Source organism: Oryx dammah, unplaced genomic scaffold (genome assembly GCF_014754425.2).
Source record: "Oryx dammah isolate SB20612 unplaced genomic scaffold, SCBI_Odam_1.1 HiC_scaffold_26, whole genome shotgun sequence".
Lineage (NCBI taxonomy): Eukaryota > Metazoa > Chordata > Mammalia > Artiodactyla > Bovidae > Oryx > Oryx dammah.
The window spans coordinates 23,419,863-23,443,077 of record NW_024070210.1 but is presented as its reverse complement, the minus strand read 5'-3'; the positions used below and the strand labels follow the sequence as shown (position 1 = coordinate 23,443,077).

The 23,215-nt window shown below is 42.4% G+C and overlaps 1 protein-coding gene across 1 annotated transcript in view; it reads left to right on the top strand.

Moving 5' to 3' along the window:
- Positions 1-23,215, top strand: part of ARG2 (arginase 2) — a 36,758-nt gene that overhangs the window by 11,138 nt on the left and 2,405 nt on the right. The window contains exons 3-7 of the mRNA XM_040226224.1: positions 14,255-14,432; positions 17,077-17,236; positions 21,270-21,364; positions 21,539-21,643; positions 22,585-22,721. Of these exons, the coding sequence (XP_040082158.1) occupies positions 14,255-14,432; positions 17,077-17,236; positions 21,270-21,364; positions 21,539-21,643; positions 22,585-22,721 (675 nt within the window). The remainder of the gene's footprint in view (positions 1-14,254; positions 14,433-17,076; positions 17,237-21,269; positions 21,365-21,538; positions 21,644-22,584; positions 22,722-23,215) is intronic.

The following is a 23,215-nucleotide window of genomic DNA, read 5'->3' as shown; positions in this document are numbered from 1 at the left end:
ACCCCATGAACTGCAGCATGCCAAGCCTCCCTGTCTATCACCAATTCCCGGAATTTACCCAAACTTATGTCCATTGAGTCAGTGATGCCATCCAACCATCTCATCCTCTGCCGTCCCCTCCTCCTCCTGCCCTCAATCTTTCCCAGCATCAGGGTCTTTTTCAATGAGTCAGCTCTTTGCATCAAGTGGCCAAAGTATTGGAGTTTCAGCTTCAACATCAGTCCTTCCAATGAACACCCAGGACTGATCTCCTTGCAGTCTAAGGGACTCTCAAGAGTCTTCTCCAACACCACAGTTCAAAAGCATCAGATCTTCTGTACTCAGCTTTCTTTATAGTCCAACTCTCATATCCATAAATGACTACTGGAAAAAATATATGTAGCTCATCCTAACTTTATCATGGAACTTGGAGGGACTACTTTAGTTGACTGGCTTTATCTGGAGGGGAAACAAACATCTCACATCTTAATGTGGGAGGTAGTTTTTTGGCAAATTGAAGCCAGGAACCCACCATCCATGCCCTTAGAAGTGGGAGGTTGAGACCCTGGATGTTTGCATTTCAAAAAGTGGTTCCCAGCTCCTTGAGGAAACATTCCTAGGTTATGAGGCCTATTTAGTTGTAAAGATTACTTGTATGTGAAAAGGGCAGAGAAAGAAATTCTGAAACACAGGGAGGGGAAAAGTCTACCCTTATTTTCAACAGGGATAATTAAGTCTATTTTCAATTTGTATTTGTCTTTGCACAGTTGAGATTCACAGTGCCCAATTGATTTATACTTGTGGTTGATCTGTAGAGGAAACTAGGTCATTTGTCTGTAGACTCTCTCAGCTTGGATTTTGCAGATGGCATCCTGTAGCATTCTGTGACATGTTCTTTGTCCTGTATTTCCTGTCAACTGGTTATTGAATCTAGATTCTTGGTCAAATTCAGGTCCAGCTTTTTGGTTTTTTTCCTGGCAGTTCTGCTTCTTGTGCTCAGTCACATATGACCCTTTGTGGGGCCAGGGACTGTAGCCCACCAGACTCCTCTGCCCATGGAATTTCCCAGGCAAGAGTACTGGAGTGGGTAGCCATTTCCTTCTCCAGAGGATCTTCCCAACCCAGGGATCAAACCCAGGTCTCCTGCATTGCAGGCAGATTCTTTACCATCTGAGCCACCAGGTGACATGTTGTCACTCAAAGTGATGTCATCAGTCATTGAATACTCGTTGAGCCTTTAACTTGTTGAATTGAGCCATTAACTCATTCCTGTGTTTATTTTTTTGGGCTCCACAATCACTGCAGATGGTGATTGCAGCCATGAAATTAAAAGATGCTTACTCCTTGGAAGAAAAGTTATGACTTACCTAGATAATATATTCAAAAGCAGAGACATTACTTTGCTGACTAAGGTCCGTCTAGTCAAGGCTATGGTTTTTCCAGTGGTCATGTATGGATGTGAGATCTGGACTGTGAAGAAGGCTGAGCGCTGAAGAATTGATGCTTTTGGACTGTGGTGTTGGAGAAGACCCTTGAGAGTCCCTTGGACTGCAAGGAGATCCAACCAGTCCATTCTGAAGGAGATCAGCCCTGGGATTTCTTTGGAAGGAATGATGCTAAAGCTGAAACTCCAGTACTTTGGCCACCTCATGCGAAGAGTTGACTCATTGGAAAAGACTCTGATGCTGGGAGGGATTGGGGGCAGGAGAAGGGGACGACCGAGGATAAGATGGCTGGATGGCATCACTGACTCGATGGACATGAGTCTGAGTGAACTCCGGGAGTTGGTGATGGACAGGGAGGCCTGGCGTGCTGCGATTCATGGGGTCGGAAAGAGTCGGACACGACTGAGTGACTGAACTGAACTGAACTGTGTATGATCAACAGGATAGTCTCTAACACGCCAATGTCAGTGCATCCAAAACTGAACTTAACCATCATCTCTACCCCCTTTCCCTGTGCTTTCTTATCTCTGGTGGTAGCAGAGCCAGAAAGCTGGAGGGAAACCCTTTCTCCTCCATAGCCCTTTTAAGTATTGCTGGAATCTTGTTATCTCCCACCGCCTTGTCTTCATAGCCCCTCTGGCAGCTGCTCTTCTGCAGGCCAGGCAGTTTTCCAGAGGCCGCCAGATCACCAGATCTACAGTGCAGATTTGATCTGTCACCTCCTGACTTGAACCTACTGGATATAGAACCTGAACCCTGCCTCTTCCCGCCTCATCTCTCTGCAGTCATCCCTGATGGTCCCTGGGCATTGTCGTGTAGGGTTGAAAGCATTATGTGCCTTTTCTGCTTGGCAAGCCTTTCTCCTTTTATTCCTAACTAAAACCTTCAAGATTCAGATACCGACTCTTCTGAGATGCCCTCTTGGCTCATCCTGGGTCTGAGTCAGCACCTTCTCGTGACTCTTCCCATCACACCCTGTATATGACAGCATCATCACAATTAGCAGCGGTCTGTGCTTTCCCCACCTGTCTTCTGACCAGGCTGTGAGCACCCTGAAGGCTGCAGCCAGGCGCACAGTCAGCACACAGTCAGCTTTTGTTGAAGGAAGAAATGGGGCGAAGCATTCTAGCTGTCTTCTGGAACTTCATTCCCGTCGTGACCCATGGGATTTTCCTGGATCACAACTTCCTTTCTCTCCAAATGGTTTGCTCCTCAGAAGCCCCTTGGTTTCCCAGATTTTAAAAAAGTATGACAATAAATAATATATCAAATTGATATATTATCAGATTATGTATATTAATCTATATATCTGTCATGTATCAAATTGTTTAATTCTTACAAGGTGTTGGGCTACCAGTTGAATGAATTTAGTCACACTAAGTGTTGGTAAGCAGCGATGGCCAGATTTTGCCTCCTTTTTTGAAACATGCCTGGTCTTAATCTAGAACCTGAATATCCAATGATGACTGTTTCAAGTAAGACTGACCTCAAGTTGCTTTAGACAGAAGTGGCATTGTTCCTTTCATATCCAAGACAGTACTGTTCAGAGGCCTAGAACCTAAGGACTTACTGTGGTTAGTTTAAATAACTTAATCCTTGAATAAATTTACTTGTCCTCTGTATTAATGAGCAAGCTGTCCTGGTAGGGAGGGTGTATTCCTGTAATAGATGTAGTAATGCTAAGATTTGATGAGAAGATAGCATCTTTCTGGCTCCCTCCTCTATCCCAAGAAACCAGAATTACAGAATAGGAAAAGAAGTAGAAAATGCCTTCCTGTGTGACTGAGAATTGAGTCACAGTGGGGTGTGGCATTGCCGTTAGGGCTTTGGAGAATTGGTGTCCCAAGTGAAATTGGCTGTGCCTTTCAATTCTTTCATAGGGAAGGTAGAAAATTTGAACTGTGTATGAGAGCTGGACTCCTTAGGAGCCATTGTGATGAGAAATCAATGGGCCTATGTGTATTTGCTACTTCTCACCAAAAATTCTTGTTCTTCTCAAAATGACATAGTCATACTACAAACAAGTTTGGGGAAGTCTTAAATTACACCATCTGTTGTGAGAAAAGGGTAGGGTGGAGAGAAAAACCACAAAGATGCCTCATCGAGTTGAACTAATACAATGTGACCCTTAGTGTGTGTAGGCTTTTCCTTGTCTCCTTATTTTAACTAACAACTGTGTGAGAGTGGGACGCACTTAGAGACTGAGCTTGGTTAGAGATCTTGACTCTTCTGGGGGGTCAGGGGCCAGAGGACAGCGATTCTTTCCTTTGCATCTGTTGTGACCACACGAACCACCCTGGCCACCTAGTGTCTCCATGCACTGTGCTTTCAAATAGTGTGGAATGTGGTCCGTCTGGTTTGTGGAGCTTCCTTGGGAAACCCACCAGGGTGCTAGCCCAGGTCTGGGGCAGGGAGCTACACATCTGGACTGGTTCACTGGCAGAGCCTTAGTAGTCACCCACCCTTTCAGTCCTTCCTGGAACAAGGTGAAGCATCAAGAATTTAAAAAAGATAAAAGACCACATATTCTCAAGAGCACTATTTTAGCCCCAGGGATCGTCGCTATCTCTTTCTGTGGTTAGATAGTGAAGTAGCTTGAGGTCTTGTCAGCATGTTAACAACAGATATTTTTCTCAGAGAAGCTTAACAGTCTTGTTTGGAATGAGGGAAAGTGGTTATGTTGCAGTGACCTGTGAAGCCAGAGGAACCCTCCTCTTCTCTCTGCCCCTGCCTGTGTTGGAATCAGGCTGCTATCTGTCCACTGAAGATCTGCCCGAGAAAGCTGAGCTGGCTGCCTCACCATGGTCTAGAAGTGCCTGGAGGGTTGACATGAGTTGGGTACAGAGGGGCATGCATTACTCAGCCTACTCTGAGCAGGTGATGCCCTGTTCTCCTTCAGCAAGAAGTTCAGATGTAGCTGGAAAACCAATTAGCAGGAAACAATATAAATATGAATATAATATAATATAAATATAAATGGTATTGCAAGTCATCTCTTGTTACATGTCTTGAGCCAAACTTTCAAGCTTGTTTTGTGTTGGGGTTTTTTTATACCAGGATCAGAGTCACACACAGATACCAGGATCTAGTAACACCACGTCTATATCAGCTGATCTTGAGGTTAAGTCCGGTATGTGTTAGATGGACATTTCTGAAGTGAGCAGCCTGGATGCTGGGATTAACCTACCATCCTCGAGCGCCCTGTGCCACTCTCCCTGGCCTTCCCCAGCTGTGGTCTTAGAGTAGCACTGTAACTTTTTTCAATAAGTTGGTCTTCCAGGTACAACTTTGAGGTTCTAAGAATTAGCAGGTGCAGTCCTTTTAAAATACCAGGAATTCCCTTTCTGTGGGATGAAATCTGCCATGTACAATATATGAATCTGTAACTTTAAGAGCCACCAGTGTTCTCTTGGCACCAAATGAGAACTCAGAGTCTTTGTTTTTCTGTGCGTTTCACTGATTCATTATTCCTGACAAATCATAAGCACTCATCCTGTTCAAGGACAGTTCAAAAAACTGTACACTAACGGACTCTCGGGCTTCCCAGGTGGCTTATCTGCCTGCCAAGCAGGAGACATGGGTTCAATCCCTGGGTTGAGAAGATCCCCTGGAGACGAAATGGCAGTCCATTCCAGTATTCTTGCCTGGGAAATCCTGGACAGAGGAGCCTGGCGGGTTACAGCCCATGGGGTCGCTAAGAGTTGGACACCATTTAGCGACTAAACAACAGCACAACAACAGATTCTTAGCTTTACTCCAAGTCTAATATTCTGCCAATAGGCTTCCTGTGGCTTGCCATACTCACCCATGTGTCAACCCACTTGACCCATCTCTCATGACTTGCTGGAGGCCTTGGGAGCAGCTAAAGCTACCTGTAAGTACAAGCAGAGCAGCAGAGAGAATAGGGTGCCCTTTTGCTGTAGAAATGCCTGCTCACTCATAATATTCTTATCTGATCTCTAACCAAAGGAGCATTCAGGCATGCTCTGAACTTTAGGTGCCCTTTACCTTTGCTGAATTTCTTCTGCAGTATGTGGGTGATGATACCAACAGAGGAAGTAGTGAGGATTAGCAGCTCTCCGTAAAGCATCTAGCCAGCACTACATGGTAGGCAGAGAGAGACAAGTTTTGTTCCTTTCTCTTGTTTCCTGTCACTGGCTTCTTTTGGGGATTCACTGGTGATGCGGGCCCTGAAATAGAAGTGCTGTTTGCAGACATTGCTAAGGTCAGATAGGGCTCTTTTCATTTCTTCCGGTTGCATCATTCTGTGGATGCACTTGTATTCTCGTTCCACTCCGATGGAACCCGAGAGGTTTATCAAGGCCAAAGGTAACATCCAGGCCTAAAAGATCAGAGTAGCAGTCAGTGTATTTTTATTTCCAGCACTGGGGAGAGAAGCAATGAGGCGGTGCCAGTATATATAGGGCTTGACTTTTTTCTCTGCTGCAAATGAAAAATGAGAGCCCTTTCCAGTTGGTTCCAGATCTATTTGATATGAGAGCTTCCTTGGAAGTTTCGGGTTTATTTCATCTTACAGTACCTTCTAAAAGAGGAAAGAGCAGCAATGGAATATTGTGTCTCTTCCAATTTAGACTTGCAGATGAGTTGACCTGAAGCACAAAAGATTTGAGAAGAGAGAGCTCCCTCCAGCATGGTAGCTATTCCATGTTATAATATGCAGTTTTCACTATTATTCCAAGATTCATTAAAATTGGTGAGACCATTTCTTGTTTTTTGAACCAGAAAATTTGCCATTAGCACTCAAAGTAATTGCTTTAACTTTACTCAGTTCATCCTGCTCTTAACAAAAAAATTAACCTCCCGTCAACCTTTCTACACCTCAAAAACAGCCTATGGGTCATAATTTATGTTCCCTATAACCTCATATTGCTTAGCTCCAATATGCAGACATCTCATTCTTATTAAATTGTTCAGCTGTTTCCAAACAAGGCATACATTTCTTTTTTCAGGTCCTCATTTTCTTTAGAAACCAATCTTAGGCTCTGTTCCACTAGTCCTTTGGGTGTCACAATCCTACTGGTGCAGTAGGCATTATAGGAGAAAGCTGCATCAGGATGGCATGGTCCCCTCACTGATTCAACTCTGTAATGAACTAGAACAGTTAAGATCAGCAACATAAGCTTTCATATTTTGAGTTCTTAATCACTTAAAGATTATGGTAGTGGAATCAGAAAGTATTCACTGTGGCACAGATTTAGCTGTCTGCCAGAATCCAGTCTCATCCTCTTCTGGATGTGAAAACCTCGTTTGCTGGCCAGTGCCATCTGAGCAGGAATGATGTGCCACTTCTAGGCTGGGGCCTTTAAAAGCAGAGGTGTGCCTTCTTAGCACTTTCTTCCTCTCCACCTACCTTGAACCTGGGGAGACTTAACCTCAGCCATACAAGATGACAAGCTTCGAAGTGTGCCAGACCCACGAGCCAGAAGGAGTCTGGTTTCTGAATCATATAGAGGAAAGCTGCTTGCTGACTTAGGATATCGAACCCTGGATACTTAAATGAACAAGAAACCAATCTAACATGTATATGTATGGCTGAGTCCCTTCATTGTACACCTGAAACGATCACAACATTGTTAATCGACTATACCCCAATACTAAATGTTTTGGGTGTTAAAAAAATCTATAAAAAAAGAATATTGTGGTGCTTGCTTCAGCAGCACATATACTAAAAAACTGGAACAATTCAGAGATTAGCACAGTCCGTATGCAAGGATGATGTGCAAATTTGTGAAGTGTCTGGCCACCTGATGCGAAGAGCTGACTCATTTGAAAAGACCCTGATGCTGGGAAAGATTGAGGACAGGAGGAGAAGGGGACGACAGAGGATGAGATGGTTGGATGGCATAACCCACTCGATGGACATGGGTTTGGGTGGACTACGGGAGTTGGCGATGGACAGGGAGGCCTGGTGTGCTGCGGTTCATGGGGTCGCAGAGTCAGACATGACTGAGCAACTGAACTGAACTGAACTGAACTGAAAAAAAACAAAACAAAGAATACCATGGATTTTGTTTAGGCATAAAGGTCTACAAGGATAGAGTAGTCAAACTTGGGGAATGGGATAAGGGACTCTCACCATTCAATTTTACAAAAATTTCTATTGTCAATTAGGAAGGAAAACAACAATAAAATAACAAAATTTTCTGGTACAAAATTAACTTGTTGTAGAAGCCCATCCTTGTCTACCGGATCCTCCCTGAATTTCCTTTCACTTCTTTAGCATTCACTGTCTCTAGTCCTTACTTGGACCTTATTGTGGAAATCCAGGAGCAGAGTTGGGAGTCATACAGGGTGGGCCACTCAGTCAGGGCCCTCAAGGTATTAATCCCTTCAAGGGGACTGGTCCTCAGCTTTGTGGATCCAGGAACAGAAGTCTTAAAGTGTGCAGCAGAGTTTATCAGACTTTCACACCCAGAGACAGATGCTAACCATGATGTATAAACCCAAATGCCCATCTGTGCGTAATTATAGTGAGCAACGGTCCTTCTGACATCCACTGTCAGAAGAGGAAGTCCTCTTGCTGGTATGAGGGCTGCTGGGAAACTTGAGTAAGCAGAAGGCTGTTTTGCAAGCAAGGAACTGGAACCCACCATCCAGCCTGTGAATTAATCTGGTGATTCACTCCACAGTTACACGTTTAATGACCAAAATCCTTTTATGAAATTCAGTCTCTCTGCCATGGAGAGTGTTGCTTTTAAGACTGCCCGATTCTCTTAAGGTTCCTTTTTAGGCTTTCTGAAGCTTTATTCTGATAAGTAAACAATAGTGAGCCAAGTTAGTACTGTTTCTGTCGCACTTATCAAAGTCTACATCCTATATTCCATGATTGGACTTGAGCGTTCCTCAAGTTCTGTCACTTAACCACCAGGCTGATCACTTTAGTTCTTTTATTTCTTATTGGTTATGGGAGGATTAAATGAGTCTTTAAAAATTAATATTAGCATGATTAACTTAGATTATAAACCCTTTCTAATTATACACCTATCATAAAACACCTAGGAAGAGCCTAAATGCTTGATGTGGTTTAAGGAGATGCTGAGATAAACATGGATAGGGAAGTTAAAGGGGCTTCCCAGGTTGTGCTAGTGATAAAGAACCAGCCTGCAAATGCAGGAGACTTAAGAGACATGGGTTTTATCCCTTCATTAAGAAGATCCCTTGGAAAAGGGCATGGCAACCCACTCCAATATTCTTGCCTGGAGAATTCCATGAACAGAGGAGCCTGATGGACTATAGTCCATAGGGTTGCAAAGAGTCAGACATGACTGAAGGGACTTAGCACTGGAGCACTGGAAGGAAGATAAAACATCCAAGGATAGGCACTGCCATTGAATCTGTCCAGCATAAGACTGCCTTGCAACTGTGGAAAGACCTAATATTAACTTGAAAGTTAATGCTTCATTTCTCTTAAATCCAAAGTGTCCTTCCATATTTTGAGATTCAGTAAAGTACATAGTGACCTTCAGTTCAGTTCAGGCACTCAGTCGTGTCCAACTCTTTGTGACTCCATGGACTGCTGCATGCCAGGCTTTCCTGGCCATCTCCAACTCCCAGAGCTTGCTCAAACTCATGTCCATTGAGTCGGTGATGCCATCCAACCATCTCATCCACTGTTGTCCCCTTCTCCTCCTGCCTTCAGTCTTACCCTGCATCAAGGTCTTTTCCAGTGAGTCAGTTCTTCACATCAGGTGGCCAAAGTATTAGAGCTTCAGCTTCAGCATCAGTCCTTCCAATGAATATTCAGGACTGATTTCCTTTAGGATTGACAGGTTTGATCTCCTTGCAGTCCAGGGGACTGTCAAGAGTCTTCTCCAACACCACAGTTCAAAAGCATCAATTCTTTGGTGCTCAGCTTTCTTTATAGTCCAACTCTCACATCCATATGTGACTACTGGAAAAACCATAGCCTCAACTACACGGACCTTTGTTGGCAAAGTCATGTCTCTGCTTTTTAATATTCTTTCTAGGTTGGTCATAGATTTTCTTCCAAGGAGCAAGTGTCTCTTAATTTCATGGCTGCAGCCAACCATCTGCAGTGATTTTGGAGCCCAAGAAAATAAAGTCTGTCACTGTTTCCATCGTTTCCCCATCTATTTGCCATGAAGTGATGGGACCAGATGCCATGTTCTTTGCTTTTTGAATGTTGAGTTTTAAGCCAACTTTTTCACCCTCCTCTTTCACTTTCATCAAGAGGCTCTTTAGTTCCTCTTTGCTTTCTGCCATAAGGGTGGTGTCACCTGTGTATCTGGGGTTATTGATTACTTCTCCCAGCAATCTTGATTCCAGCTTGTGCTTCATTCAGCCTTGGATTTTGCATGATGTACTCTGCATATAAATTAAATAAGCAGGGAGACAATATACAACCTTGATGTACTCCTTTCCTAATTTGGAACCAGTCTGTTCCATATCCAGTTCTAACTGTTGCTTCTTGACCTGCATACATATTTCTCAGGAGGCAGGTCAAGGTGGTCTGGTATTCCCATCTCTTGAAGAATTTTCCTCAGCTTGTGATCCAGACAGTCAATGACTTTAGCGTAGTCACTAAAGACGTAGATTTTTTTCTGGAATTCTCTTGCTTTTTTGATGATCCAGTGGATGTTGGCAATATGATCTCTGGTTCCCCTGCCTTTTCTAAATCCAGCTTGAACATCTGGAAGTTCTCAGTTCACATACTGTTGAAGCCTGGCTTGGAGAATTTTGAGCATTACTTGGCTAATGTGTGAGATTTGTGCAATTGTGCGGTAGTTTGAGCATTCTTTGGCATTGCCTTTCTTTGGGATTGGAATGAAAACTGACCTTTTCCAATCCTGTGGCCACTGCTGAGTTTTCCAAATTTGCTGGCATATTGAGTGCAGCACTTTCACAGCATCATCTTTTAGGATTTGAAATAACTCAACTGGAATTCCATCACCTCCACTAGCTTTGTTCATAGTGATGCTTCCTAAGGCCCACTTGACTTCGTATTCCAGGATGTCTGGCTCTAAGTGAGTGACCACACCATCATGGTTATCTGGGTCATTAAGATCTTTTTTGTGTGTAGTTCTTCTGTGTATTCTTGCTACCTCTTCTTAATAGTGACTGTACTCATGTCTTTTTTCTTTTTAAAAGACTTTTAAGAAAATTTTTTATAGTTGTTTTATTTGGTTAATTTTTTTTCCCTTGGCTCCCAATATCTTTGGTCTGTTTTCACATTCTACCTCCAGAACCTTTCCTTTTTATTTAGTCATTGAGATCTTCTCTGGTTTTGGATCTCTCATATGTTATTTTTTAAAAAGCAATGGTACACAAAGAAGATACACACAGACTTTAGCGTAGACTCTAGCTGCATATGCATCTTACCTTTAATTGAGAATAGGATAAGGCAGTCTGTTTTGCTTCCAGTATCCTTACTAGTGGTGACCCCTTGGTTGGGCTTATGTTCCAGGCCATTGTTGACCTTATGTTCCAGACCGTGGCTTCTCAAGTTTCTACATTCTCTCAGAAGTTTGGCTTTGGGATTGAGTTTGGGTTCAAGAGATAAAGCTCAAACTGTACAACTTACATTCAGGACTGGTTGTGCTGATCTTAATCCAGATCTTTAACACAAATCTCTGCAGACATTAAGATGTCTATCCTGTGACCCACCCTTTGCCCCTCCCCTCATTATACTTGGATCCCAGTTGGAGGAGGCCCTTAAGAATACAATGTGTTCTAACATTCTGTTTACTCAGATCTCCTGATAGTGTTAGATTATTTAGTCCTCACCCTAAATGTAACTGATTTATTGATATAACTGGTTAAGATTGAAAGATTGGTACTTACACTAAAGATTAACATGTAGTTAGTAAAGGTTAAGGTCGAGTGACTAATGTAATTTGCTGGAATACTGTGAACCCTGCCTGGGTGGGAAAATATTACAGCTTACTGTCAGAATGGACCAGTAGCTCATTTTGTTTTGAAGAGAAGTCTGTGCTTTTACTGGCCAAACAGGTACTCAAGGCGGATGAAGCAGGAGTGGGTGGCTCCATGCTTCCTGGGCTTGTAGGTGATGGAGAACTTGCCTAAGTAGTGTCCAGTAATCTTGGACTTGGTTCCCCCCCGGGTGAAGGTCTTGCGGATGTAGACACCCACCATCTGAGTGGGATGACTTCAGTACCTATGGCATCTCTTTGGGTCGAGCCCTAAGACTGGTCCTGCCCAGGAGCTTCTACCACGCCCATGGGGTGCTGTGCAGCTGTGTCACTGCGTCGGGACGTCCAGCAGCTGGTCTGGGTGCTCATCCCTGTGGGTGAACTTGTGGAAGGTCCGCTGCTGCCTGCTCCCCTTCTGCTGTCTTGTTGGCTCCTCGGAGAGGGCTGTTTAGTTCTTGAAGTGTTGGAATCAAGAGGGAGTCTTTGAGGTCTCAACTGCATAGTCTAGAATACACACCTTGGGGTAGGCGGCCTGAGTTGGGATCCTGATTCTGACACCTAGAAACTGTGTGACCTTGGGGCCTTGCATCGGTTCCCTCACCTATAGAATCGCATACTGTAGTTGCCTACTAGGATTGTGAGTCTTAAGAATTTCTGTTGAGCAGTTGCAACAGTGTTTTGGATCTTGTAAGTAGTAACTGAGACCATAGTGAGGCCCAGTCGGGCTGAAAGTGTCAGTGGTGTGAAGTCACCTGATCCTTCACTCCCCGGTTCTGCGGAATGTGAGCACCTACCGTACGGGTAAAGGAGCGCCCCTGCCCCTTGGAAGATGCACTTGCTTTGGCAGCAGAGTGTTGTGTGTCTCTCTTAATCATAACACCTTATTTTTAGGAGTTTAGCATTTGATCTTTCACTGTGGTGTGAATTGAACGCCTGAAATCTTGACTGAGAATTTTGATGGTACTTAAAGGCATAGTTTTTTCCAAGGCTTATAACTAGTAAAAGCTTGAGCCATGACATAGATAAGAGTTTATTAAGTATATTAAGTATGAACTGTATTTTCAAATTTCAAATTTTTCAAATTTCTCTCCAGTCTGATAAAGGTTTTGTGAGGTAAAATGTAAAACATTTTGATGAAAAACTCCCTTTAATAGAAAAGTTTATGTGAAATCTATTTTATCATTCACGTTAGCCCTTGGACGTGTTGAACGTAGGTCAGAGGTGAGGACAAACTGGAAGTTTTGTTAAGGGACAGGGAACAGGAAATACAGTTGATTTTATTATTGCTTGCCAACCAAAGCACTCGACAGAGCTGTTTACATAGAAAAAAAATGCCACCAGAGAAGAGAGGTATGCCTTAAGTGTATTCTGGTTGGAATTCTCAAGTCATTAGTTGTTCTGGAATGCTGATGGATTGGTTAATTTAGCTCTTTTGGACCTGGGAATGTGTGTGCACGTGTTTGTTTACTTATACTGTTTTAGATGTAGTTTCAGAGCGTTTTATGTGCTTGCTTTATTAGGAGAAACATTTCTTTAGGACTCACAGTTATGAATATTGTTTTTAGGCTATGGCATATTAAGAGAAGCTATTCTTAAGACTTGATATATCGGGGTCATCGTTTACTAAATGCTCTGTCTGCGACTCACAGGGTTTTGTCTTTTGTGTGCGTTTGTGAGGTTAGTCCTTCACTTGAAAGCCATTTATATCAAATGACTGCCCAAAATAGTCCCTCTCCCTGCTAATTTTCTCTGAGTCACCCATTACTACATTAAAAACTAAGTAAATTGGCTGAGATTTGTGTCTAAAGTAAGAGCAAACAGGCTGTGAATGAGTAGGTACTCATCTGGTGGTTTCGGCTGTAGAAACTTTGTCTCCCTCTGCTTTCTGGATAAAGTTGAAGAGTTGGGGTGAGTCAGGTGCTGCTCTTGTAGTTCAGTCTTTGGAAGATGCTTTGTGTCTCTTTAATGTTTATTCTTTTTAGGATTCTAAGCTTTTTATAAAAGACCTGGGAACTCTTCCGTGGACTTTGTAGGATGATAAGAATCTGTGGATGCGGTTAAATATATTTAGTAGAGTGTTTTGAAATCCTTCAGGTTTTTTATTTGGGGAAGAAGGAGCTGCCTTAAAGAGGCACTTATAGGGCAAATAAACCAGGAGTTAAAATGAGATTCAGGCCTTAAGTCGGAGAAGGTGATGGCATCCCACTCCAGTACTCTCGCCTGGAAAATCCCATGGATGGAGGAGCCTGGTAGGCTGTAGCCCATGGGGTCGCGAAGAGTGGGACACAACTGAGCGACTTCCCTTTTACTTTTCACTTTCATGTATTGGAGAAGGAAATGGCAACCCACTCCAGTGTTCTTGCCTGGAGAATTCCAGGGACGGGGGAGCCTGCTGGGCTGCCATCTATGGGGTTACAGAGTCGGACACGACTGAAGTGACTTAGCAGTAGCACAAGTAATAACTGTAAAAGCCTCCTAAACATAAGAGATATTTAGGTACTCAGATTAGCCTTTTATTTTTAAAAAGTTGATATTATGAAAATTCCTATATTTGTTTCTTTGTCCTAAATTAATGCTGCTTAATTTTCTGTTAATCCTTTCAGTTCTTCTTGGTATTTTACTTTCACTCTATAACTTGAGGCTATCTGAGCTCTAATTGAGACCAGTTTTGTGATTGGTAGGTTAAGTGAGTGAACATTTCTGGGTTTTACTTTATAAAATTCAGCTTCTTTATCTGCAAAATGATATTCCTAAAGGGATCTAGCCCACAGGATTGCTGGGAGAATGGAGAGAATCCTGCCACTGTCGTGTGAGGTTTCAGTTACCCTGGTGTGTACTCTGTTACAACTGTTATTTGTGGCCCAGGCCAGTACAAGTGGAATAACATGATTACTCTTGTCATCCCTCATTCATTTCTAGGCTGCCACCTTAAAGACTTCGGAGATTTGAATTTTACTCCAGTTCCCAAAGATGATCTCTATAACAACTTGATAGTGAATCCTCGCTCAGTGGGCCTGGCCAACCAGGAACTAGCAGAGGTGGTTAGCCGAGCTGTGTCAGGCGGCTACAGCTGTGTCACGGTGGGAGGAGACCACAGGTAAGAGGGAGCCAGGGTGGTGGAGGGGCTGGACTGCATGGCTCATTTAGAGCAAAATACTCCAGAATTTCAAGGTTATCATGTACATAGCAGTTTCATGTCTAAGAGCAGGAACCACTTGAGGCATGTACAGTTTCCTTTGTAAGACGTGTCACACAGTATGAGGACAAGTTCGGAGTTGGACTAAGCAAAGTTTTTAGATGGTATGTTTCATGCTTACTTCTTGGGAAACTTTCTTAAAACTTCTAATGACTTTTCATTTTGGTTATTTAGGAGAATTGGAGGGATTCATCGATAGGCTGAATTTATTTTCTTAAAGCATTTCTGCTAATAGGTTTTAGAAATGCCCCACTTGGCATGTGAATACTTTCTCTACCTCCACAGTATGGACCCTAGGTGGCTTACGCAATTGATCCTCTCAGTGAATCAGCATGCACTTTACTGAGCACTGTTCTGATGAGTTGTCAAGCAGTGCCAAGGAATATTGGAAACTTGTGATCTATTAGAATTAAATGAAATAAATACACATGGAATGAGGAAAAAATACTGAATTCTACATCTCAGAAGGAAGAGATCAGTCTGGGCTGGACTAGTCAGATTTCACGGGGAAGTATGATTTGAGCTAAGTAATGAAGATTTTTTTGGTAGTGAAAAATGGCATTGAAGTACTAGGAATATCAAGCATTTAATACATAGTCTCAGTCAATCCTCAAAACCATGCCACGAGGCAGATACTATTTTATCTAATTCACTGCTGGGTACAGTGAGGGACAGAGGCTGAATAAAATCTAGAGCCAGGAAGCAGTAGAGCTTGGATTCAAGTCCGTTGCGACCACTGTGGGCAATAGTCTTTTGAGATCAAATCTAGCAACTTCCCTGAGTTACTCAGCTTTTCAGATCAATTAACAGAACTGGAAAGACAGGTAGATTCCTCATTAAGAATAAAGTTTTAGGTAGAGTAAAATACCACATTCTCTACTCAAATTGATTAAATAACTCAAGGGTGGGTCTCTTGCTCTGAGTTCAGTGCTCTCTGAGCTCTGAGAGCTCATCTGTTGTCTATTTATTGTCTCTTTTCTGGTTGGCTTACTATTTGCTGCTGCTAAGCTGCTAAGTCACCTCAGTTGTGTCCGACTCTGTGCGACCCCAGAGACGGCAGCCCACCAGGCTCCCCGGTCCCTGAGATTCTCCAGGCAAGAACACTGGAGTGGGTTGCCATTTCCTTCTCCAGTGCATGAAAGTGAAAAGTAAAAGTGAAGACGCTCAGTCGTGTCTGACTCCTAGCGACCCCATGGACTGCAGCCCACCAGGCTCCTCCGTCCATGGGATTTTCCAGGCAAGAGTACTGGAGTGGGGTGCTGTTGCCTTCTCCGGGCTTACTATTTAGGGACTACTTATTACTGCAATTATAATCTTTGGTTTTTCTTTTGTTTGTATCAAGATTGCAGTCCTCTCATTGCTAAAACCTAGGCTGTCTGGAAGATTCTAGAAAGGAAGGGGTGTGTGTATAATCTGAACAGTTGAATATTTGAATTTGAATATTTTAAAGAAAGAGGCATTTTTCAGTCACTCAGCTCCCTTTAACAGTGTAACATACACTACTGCTTTGATCATCAAACTGACTAACATTATCCTTATCTTATATGAAGGGAAATAGCAGTCTGGAGAAGTTAGATGACTTGTCCTATTTCACACAGTTCTTCCTAGAAAGACCCCCGGTATTCTGAATTGATCCAGTGCTTTTAGCACCATACCAGGCTATTTCTTGAAAAGGTCCTACGGGGAACACAGGGCTTAAAATGCTACCTCAGGGTATATTGACCAAAAGGATGACTGTGGCTAGTTCCTAGTTCCTAAGAAGCTTAAGCTGCATTTCCCATCGCCCTGAGGACAAATTCTTTCATTCCTGGGAAGCTTGGGCAGCTTTCCAAACACAATTTCATCAGCTGTACTCCTTCAGTTGAGACAGGATAGTTGGCTAATGTAAGCAGAGACCAAGGACAAGCAAAGCAAAAACCAGAAACACCTATCGATTCTTGAATGTCATGCTAATGTATAGAACATGCAAATAAACTTGTTTTATTCAGTGATCTAATGAGGTCTTTAATTGGGTTGACCTGTTAATGTCTTTAAAAATGTTGACTTCTTGTTTTAGGAAGTATCACATAATCTTTCAAAAAAGTAGTAATACAAATTTTTATCCTTAAAAAGTTAATATAACTGATTCTTTAATTCATTCTTCTTGGTCTCTTAAGAGATATTAAGTAGTACTAGTGAGTTGTTACATACTGATCACCTCTTTAACAGGATTTCATTTGTTGAACAAAAATTTTGGGTCCTTTTCTGGGCCAAGGCTAATGGATCCAATTAAAGGAATTTAGGGGCAGCAATGACACCTGGCACACCACAAGAATAACCAGTTGTCAGCTTTGAATCTTTAGAGCCTTCCATTTCTCCCTCTTTCATTCAGATTTGTCTTTAGGAATGACAGTCCCAGGGACCCTGTTCTTATCCAAATCCAGATTCAATCTAGAGCCCTGACTTTGCCCTGAGGACAAAGTGTGAGCTGTGCTGGCTGAGGATATTTGTTATTAATGTTTGCCAAGCAGGGGGCCTTTAAGATTATTTTATTTTTTCTTTGCAGCCTGGCAATCGGTACCATCAGTGGCCACGCCCGACACTGCCCAGACCTTGGTGTGATCTGGGTTGATGCCCATGCTGACATCAATACACCCCTCACCACTTCATCTGGAAATCTACACGGACAGCCAGTCTCATTTCTCCTTAGAGAACTACAGGACAAGGTCTGTGGGCTGAAATGAAGAGAATGGAGAGCAGGTTGTAAGGGTTATCCTGGGGCTCTGAGAATCTAGTTCAGTAAGATTTCTGAGAAGGACAGATTTATGGTGATGGTAGTGATGTTCCCCACTTCTTCGTTTGTTCACCAAACTATTCTGGACCACATAGTCTAGATTCTGGGAGCATAAAGATGACTAGCACACGGGCCCTGCTTTTGGAGTAGCTCATTATCTCATCTCATAATAAAGGAATGTGGTAGTGGGCAGTGCCCTCTAGTGATATGGATATACGTACAGTCTGAAGAATTCTTGGTAAGAAGCTCCTGGGCCTCACTCTTGGACCCACCAGTCTAGAAGACAAATAAAACCATGATTACCTCAGTAATGTTTTCCCAGGCTCTTCAGAAGACATGGGAGCTCATGCTAGGAATGGACTAGAATCTGTGTCTCTCTCCCCTCAGTAAGGGACGAAGTTAAACCAGGATAGTACAAAGGTTATTCACTAGGCAGAATTCACATTTTGGCTCTTGGGGACTTGAAACATAACCTGGTTCCCATCTCAAGAACCAACCTGTAAACAATTCAATAGTGTGCAAAGAGGTGGAAAAGATCTTGTCAGCAGTATTCTTGCTATTTAGGTAAGTTAATGAGAAACCAAGGCCACCTTCAGTTCAGGTCAGTTGCTCAGTTGTGTCCGACTCTTTGCAACCTCATGGACTGTAGCATGCCAGGGTTCCCTGTCCATCACCATACTCCTGAAGCTTGCTCAGACTCATGTTCGTCGAGTCTGTGATGCCATCCAACCATCTCATCTGCTGTTGTCTCCTTCTGCCTTTAATCTTTCCCAGCATCAGGGTCTTTTCCAATGAGTCAGCTCATCACATCAGGTGGCCAAAGTATTACAGCCTCAGCTTCAGGTGTCAGTCCTTCCAGTGAATATTCAGGACTGATTTCCTTTAGGATTGACAGGTTTGATCTCCTTGCAGTCCAAGGGACTCTCAAGAGTCTTCTCCAACACCACAGTTCAAAAGCATCAATTCTTTGGCACTCAGCATTCTTTGGCGCTCAGCTTTCTTTATAGTCCAACTCTCACATCCATACATGACTACTGCAAGAACCATAGCTTTGACTAGACAGACCTTTGTTGGCAAAGTAATGTCTTTGCTTTATAATATGCTGTCTAGGTTGGTCACAGCTTTTCTTCCAAGGAGCAAGTGTCCTTTAATTTCATGGCTGCAGTCAACCATCTGCAGTGATTTTGGAGCTCAAGAAAAAGTCCATCACCGTTTCCATTGTTTCCCCATCTATTTGCCATGAAGTGATGGGACTGGAAGCCGTGATCTTAGTTTTCTGAATGTTGAGTTTTAAGCTAGCTTTTTCATTCTCCTCTTTCACTTTCATCAAGAGGCTCTTTAGTTCCTCTTTGCTTTCTGCCATAAGGGTGGTGTCATCTGCGTATCTGGGGTTATTGATATTTCTCCCAGCAGTCTTGATTCCAGCTTGTGCTTCATCCAGCCGGGCATGTTGCATGATATACTCTGCATATAAGTTAAATATGGAGGGGGACAATATACAACCTTGACGTACTCCTTTCCTGATTTGGAACCAGTCTGTTGTTCCATGTCCACTTCTGTTTCTTCTTGACCTGCATACAGATTTCTCAGAAGGCAGGTTAGGTCAAGGTGGTCTGGTATCCCCATCTCTTGAGGAGTTTTCCACAGTTTGTTGTGATCCACACAGCCAGAGGCTTTGGCATAGTCAATAAAGCAGAAATAGATGTTTTTCTGGAACTCTCTTGCTTTTTCGATGATCCAATGGATGTTGGCAATTTGATCTCTGGTTCCTCTGCCTTTTCTAAATCCAGCTTGAACATATGGACTGTTGAAAACTGGCTTGGAGAATTTTGCTACTTTGCTAGCCTGTGAGAGGAGTGCCATTGTGCAGTAGTTTGAGCATTCTTTGGCATTGCCTTTCTTTGGGATTGGAATGAAAACTGACCTTTTCCAATCCTGTGGCCACTGCTGAGTTTTCCAAATTTGCTGGCATATTGAGTGCAGCACTTTAACAGATCATCTTTTAGGATCTGAAATAGCTCAACTGAAATTCCATCACCTCCACTAGCTTTGTTCATAGTGATGCTTCCTAAGACCCACTTGACCGCATTCCTGATGTCTGGCTCTAGCTGAGTGATCACACCATCGTGGTTATCTGGGTCATTAAGATCTTCTTTGTATAATTCTTCTGTGTATTCTTGCCACCTCTTAATATTTTTTGCTTCTGTTAGGTCCATACCATTTTTGTCCTTTATTGAGCCCATCTTTGCATGAAATGTTCCCTTGGTATCTCTAATTTTCTTGAAGTGATCTCTAGTCTTTCCCATTCCATTGTTTTCCTCTATTTCTTTGCACTGATCACTGAGCAAGGTTTTCTTCTCTCTCCTTGCTATTCTTTGGAACTCTGCATTCAAATGGGTATATCTTTCCTTTTCTCTTTTGCCTTGAGCTCTTCTTTTCTCAGCTATTTATAAGGCCTCAGACCACCATTTTTGCCTTTTTGCATTTTTTTTTTCTTGAGGATGCTCTTGATCACTGCCTCCTGTACAATGTAACGAACCTCTGTCCATAGTTCTTCAGGCACTCTGTCTATCAGATCTAATCCCTTGAATCTATTTGTCACTTTTGTATAATCAAGAGATTTGACTTCAGTCACACCCGAATGGTCTAGTGATTTTCCCTACTTTCTTCAAGTCTAAATTTGGCAATAAGATTGAGTTGATGTTCTGAGGCAGTCAGCTCCTGGTCTTGTTTTTGCTGACTGTATAGAGCTTCTCCATTAGGCTGCAAAGAATATAATCAATCTGATTTTGGTATTGACCATCTGGTGCTGTCCATGTGTAGTCTTCTCTTGTGTTGTTGGAAGAGGGTGTTTGCTATGACAAGTGCATTCTCTTGGCAAAACTGTTAGCCTTTGCCCTGCTTCATTTTGTACTCCCAGGCCAAATTTGCGTTACTCCAGGTGTCTCTCTTGACTTCCTACTTTTGCATTCCAGTCCCCTATAATGAAACGGACATCTTTTTTGGGTGCTAGTTCTAGAAGGTCTTGTAGGTCTTTGTAGAACTGTTCAACTTCAGCTTCTTCAGCATTAATGGTTGGGGTACAGACTTGGATTACTGTATTGAATGGTTTGCCTTGGAAGTGAACAGAGATCATTCTGTCATTCTAGACTGCACCCAAGTACTGCATTTTGGACTCTTTTGTTGACCATGATGGCTACTCCATTTCTTCTAAGGGACTTTTGCCCACAGTAGATATAATGGTCATCTGAGTTAAATTCACCAATTCTAGTCCATTTTATTTCATTGATTCCTAAAATGTTGATGTTCACTCTTCCCATCTCCTGTTTGACCACTTCCAATTTACCTTGATTTATGGACCCAACATTACAAGTTCCTGTGCAATATTGTTCTTTACAGCATCAAACTTTAATTCTATCACCAGTCACATCCACAACTGGGCGTTGTTTTGCTTTGGCTGTCTCTTCATTCTTTCTGGTGTTATTTCTCTACTCTTCTCCAGTAGCATATTGGGCACCTACTGACCTGGGAAGTTCATCTTTCAGTGTCCTATCTTTTTGCCTTTTCATACTGTTCATGGGGTTCTCAAGGCAAGAATACTTTAGTGGTTTGCCACTGCCTTCTCCAGTGGACCATGTTTTGTCATAACTCTTCACCATGACCCATCCATCTTGGCCCTACAGGGCATGGCCCACAGTTTCACTGAGTTAGATAAGGCTGTGGTACATGTGATTGATCAGTTTGATTAGTTTTCTGTGATTGTATTAAGAGAAGGTATTTTATTCTTCAGAAGACTATACTGTTCTGCAGCTGCCCTTCTGAATCATTTCCACTTCTATCAGTTCTTTCCCAGATCGTGTGTTTGCTGGTTTACACATACACTGAAGGTGAGAAAAGAAAGCATACTGCACACAGTGATTACCTTGGAGAGACTGAGAATCCCTGATGAGTCCTTCTCTTCACAGGTACCACAGCTCCCAGGATTTTCCTGGATCAAACCTTGTATCTCTTCCCCAAGTATTGTATATATTGGACTAAGAGACGTGGACCCTCCTGAACAGTAAGTTGATATGTTAGGGTTGAGTTTGGGGCCTGTCCTGGCCACTGATGTTCCATTTGATAGGTTATTTCTGGACTTAACCTGTTGTAGGTCACTATAAAAACAAGCCCCACTCCCACATCTGATTGAAAAACTCCTCTTTAGCTAAGGCTTTTTTCCTTTATATCTCACCAGTTTTATTTTAAAGAATTATGATATCCAGTATTTTTCCATGAGAGACATAGATCGACTCGGTATCCAGAAGGTCATGGAACAGACATTCGATCTGCTGATTGGCAAGTAAGTAACTACAATGGATGTCTACTTCTAGGTCCCGAAGAGAACACGGCAGACTCAGTGGGCAGTAAACTTTGGCCTGTCTCTTAAGATAATGACCTTATAAAAGCAAAATGTACATATAAAAAAATTCAGATCAGAAAGGGAGACTGAAACTTCAGTCATGTTCTTCTGGGGCTGGGAGGGAAAACAGTTCAGTGAATTTCTCTTTAGCTCCAATTTTAATGCTTATCTTTCAAGAGGAGAAGAATTCATTGTTCCAACTTTTCTCTTCTTCCCAGGCTCAACTATTGCATCATCTGAAAATTTTATATTAAGCAAATCTTGGTGGTATAGAAAGATGACAGGTGAATGCTAATCAAATGCTAGTTAAGAACATTTTCCCAGTGCTGAGTCTTCATCTCTGGGTGATTAATTGCCACCTTGGTAATATACTGTTTCTTAAAGTGTTAAGAAGTATAAATAATTTACTACATAGGTGTTTACTATGTTACCTTCAACAATTTGGATGCCTGGGCTAAACTGAAGTTGGAATTGAGAGATGGTAAGATCGCAGTCATAAGTTCAGAGCTGCTGTTCTACTCTGAGAGAATAACTAACTGTAACCTAGACCAATCCAACTTCAACTAGAATTTGTCAGAACCCATGTCCTATGGAAGTGAGAAATTCCCTCTATTGATAGTTCTTAATGTAAGAGGCTCTAAGCCCAGGGTAAATCAGAAATACAAACTGGAGTTAGTCTGAGGCACACAGAACCTAGGGCAAGACTATGAAGTGGTGTGTATGCACCTAACACAATAACTTTCAGAACAGGAAATCTGGAAATCTGCTGTATTAATAAAGTACTAGCATTAACAGCAACAAAACCAAGGAGTTGTAGCTGTAGGAAGAACAAATATCCAAGTACAGCCCAAATGACTTTCTCTTGTTTTCCTCCTTTCAAGAAGACAAAGGCCAATCCATCTGAGTTTCGATATTGATGCATTTGATCCTACACTGGCTCCAGCCACAGGAACCCCTGTTGTAGGGGGACTGACCTATCGAGAAGGCATGTATATTACTGAGGAAATACACAGTACAGGTAAGCGGTGATCAACCTGTTAATTACCTAAGTAGATCTGCTGAAGCCTCTTGCCTGCCAGGGGATCTTTTCTATTAATTACATGTCACTGGAGACATTGTTTCTCTTTAAATTTCTATAGCTAAAAGCCATGTGGTCAGGCTAATAGTCATTTAGAAGCATGTTTGGACCTGGCTGATAACAAAATACATTAGGGTAACACGGAGTAAAAAAAAATATTATCCACTTAAACACTTAATAAATACAAGAATAAACTGCCAAACTGATGTAGTTCTTTGCATCTGAATTGTATAAAGGCAGATGAAGACTAAAAGGCAAGGCCAAATAGCTCTAATTTTAACCCTGACACTATGAGACTGGTTCACTGGGAGTTAAGAACGTCAAGCTGAAGCTTCCCTTGAAGATATTTCAAAGCTGGACAATACCTTGTGCCCTTTCATAGAAGTCTTATACTAGAGCTTGTTTGCTAGGACCTGTAATATGGGGATACTGGA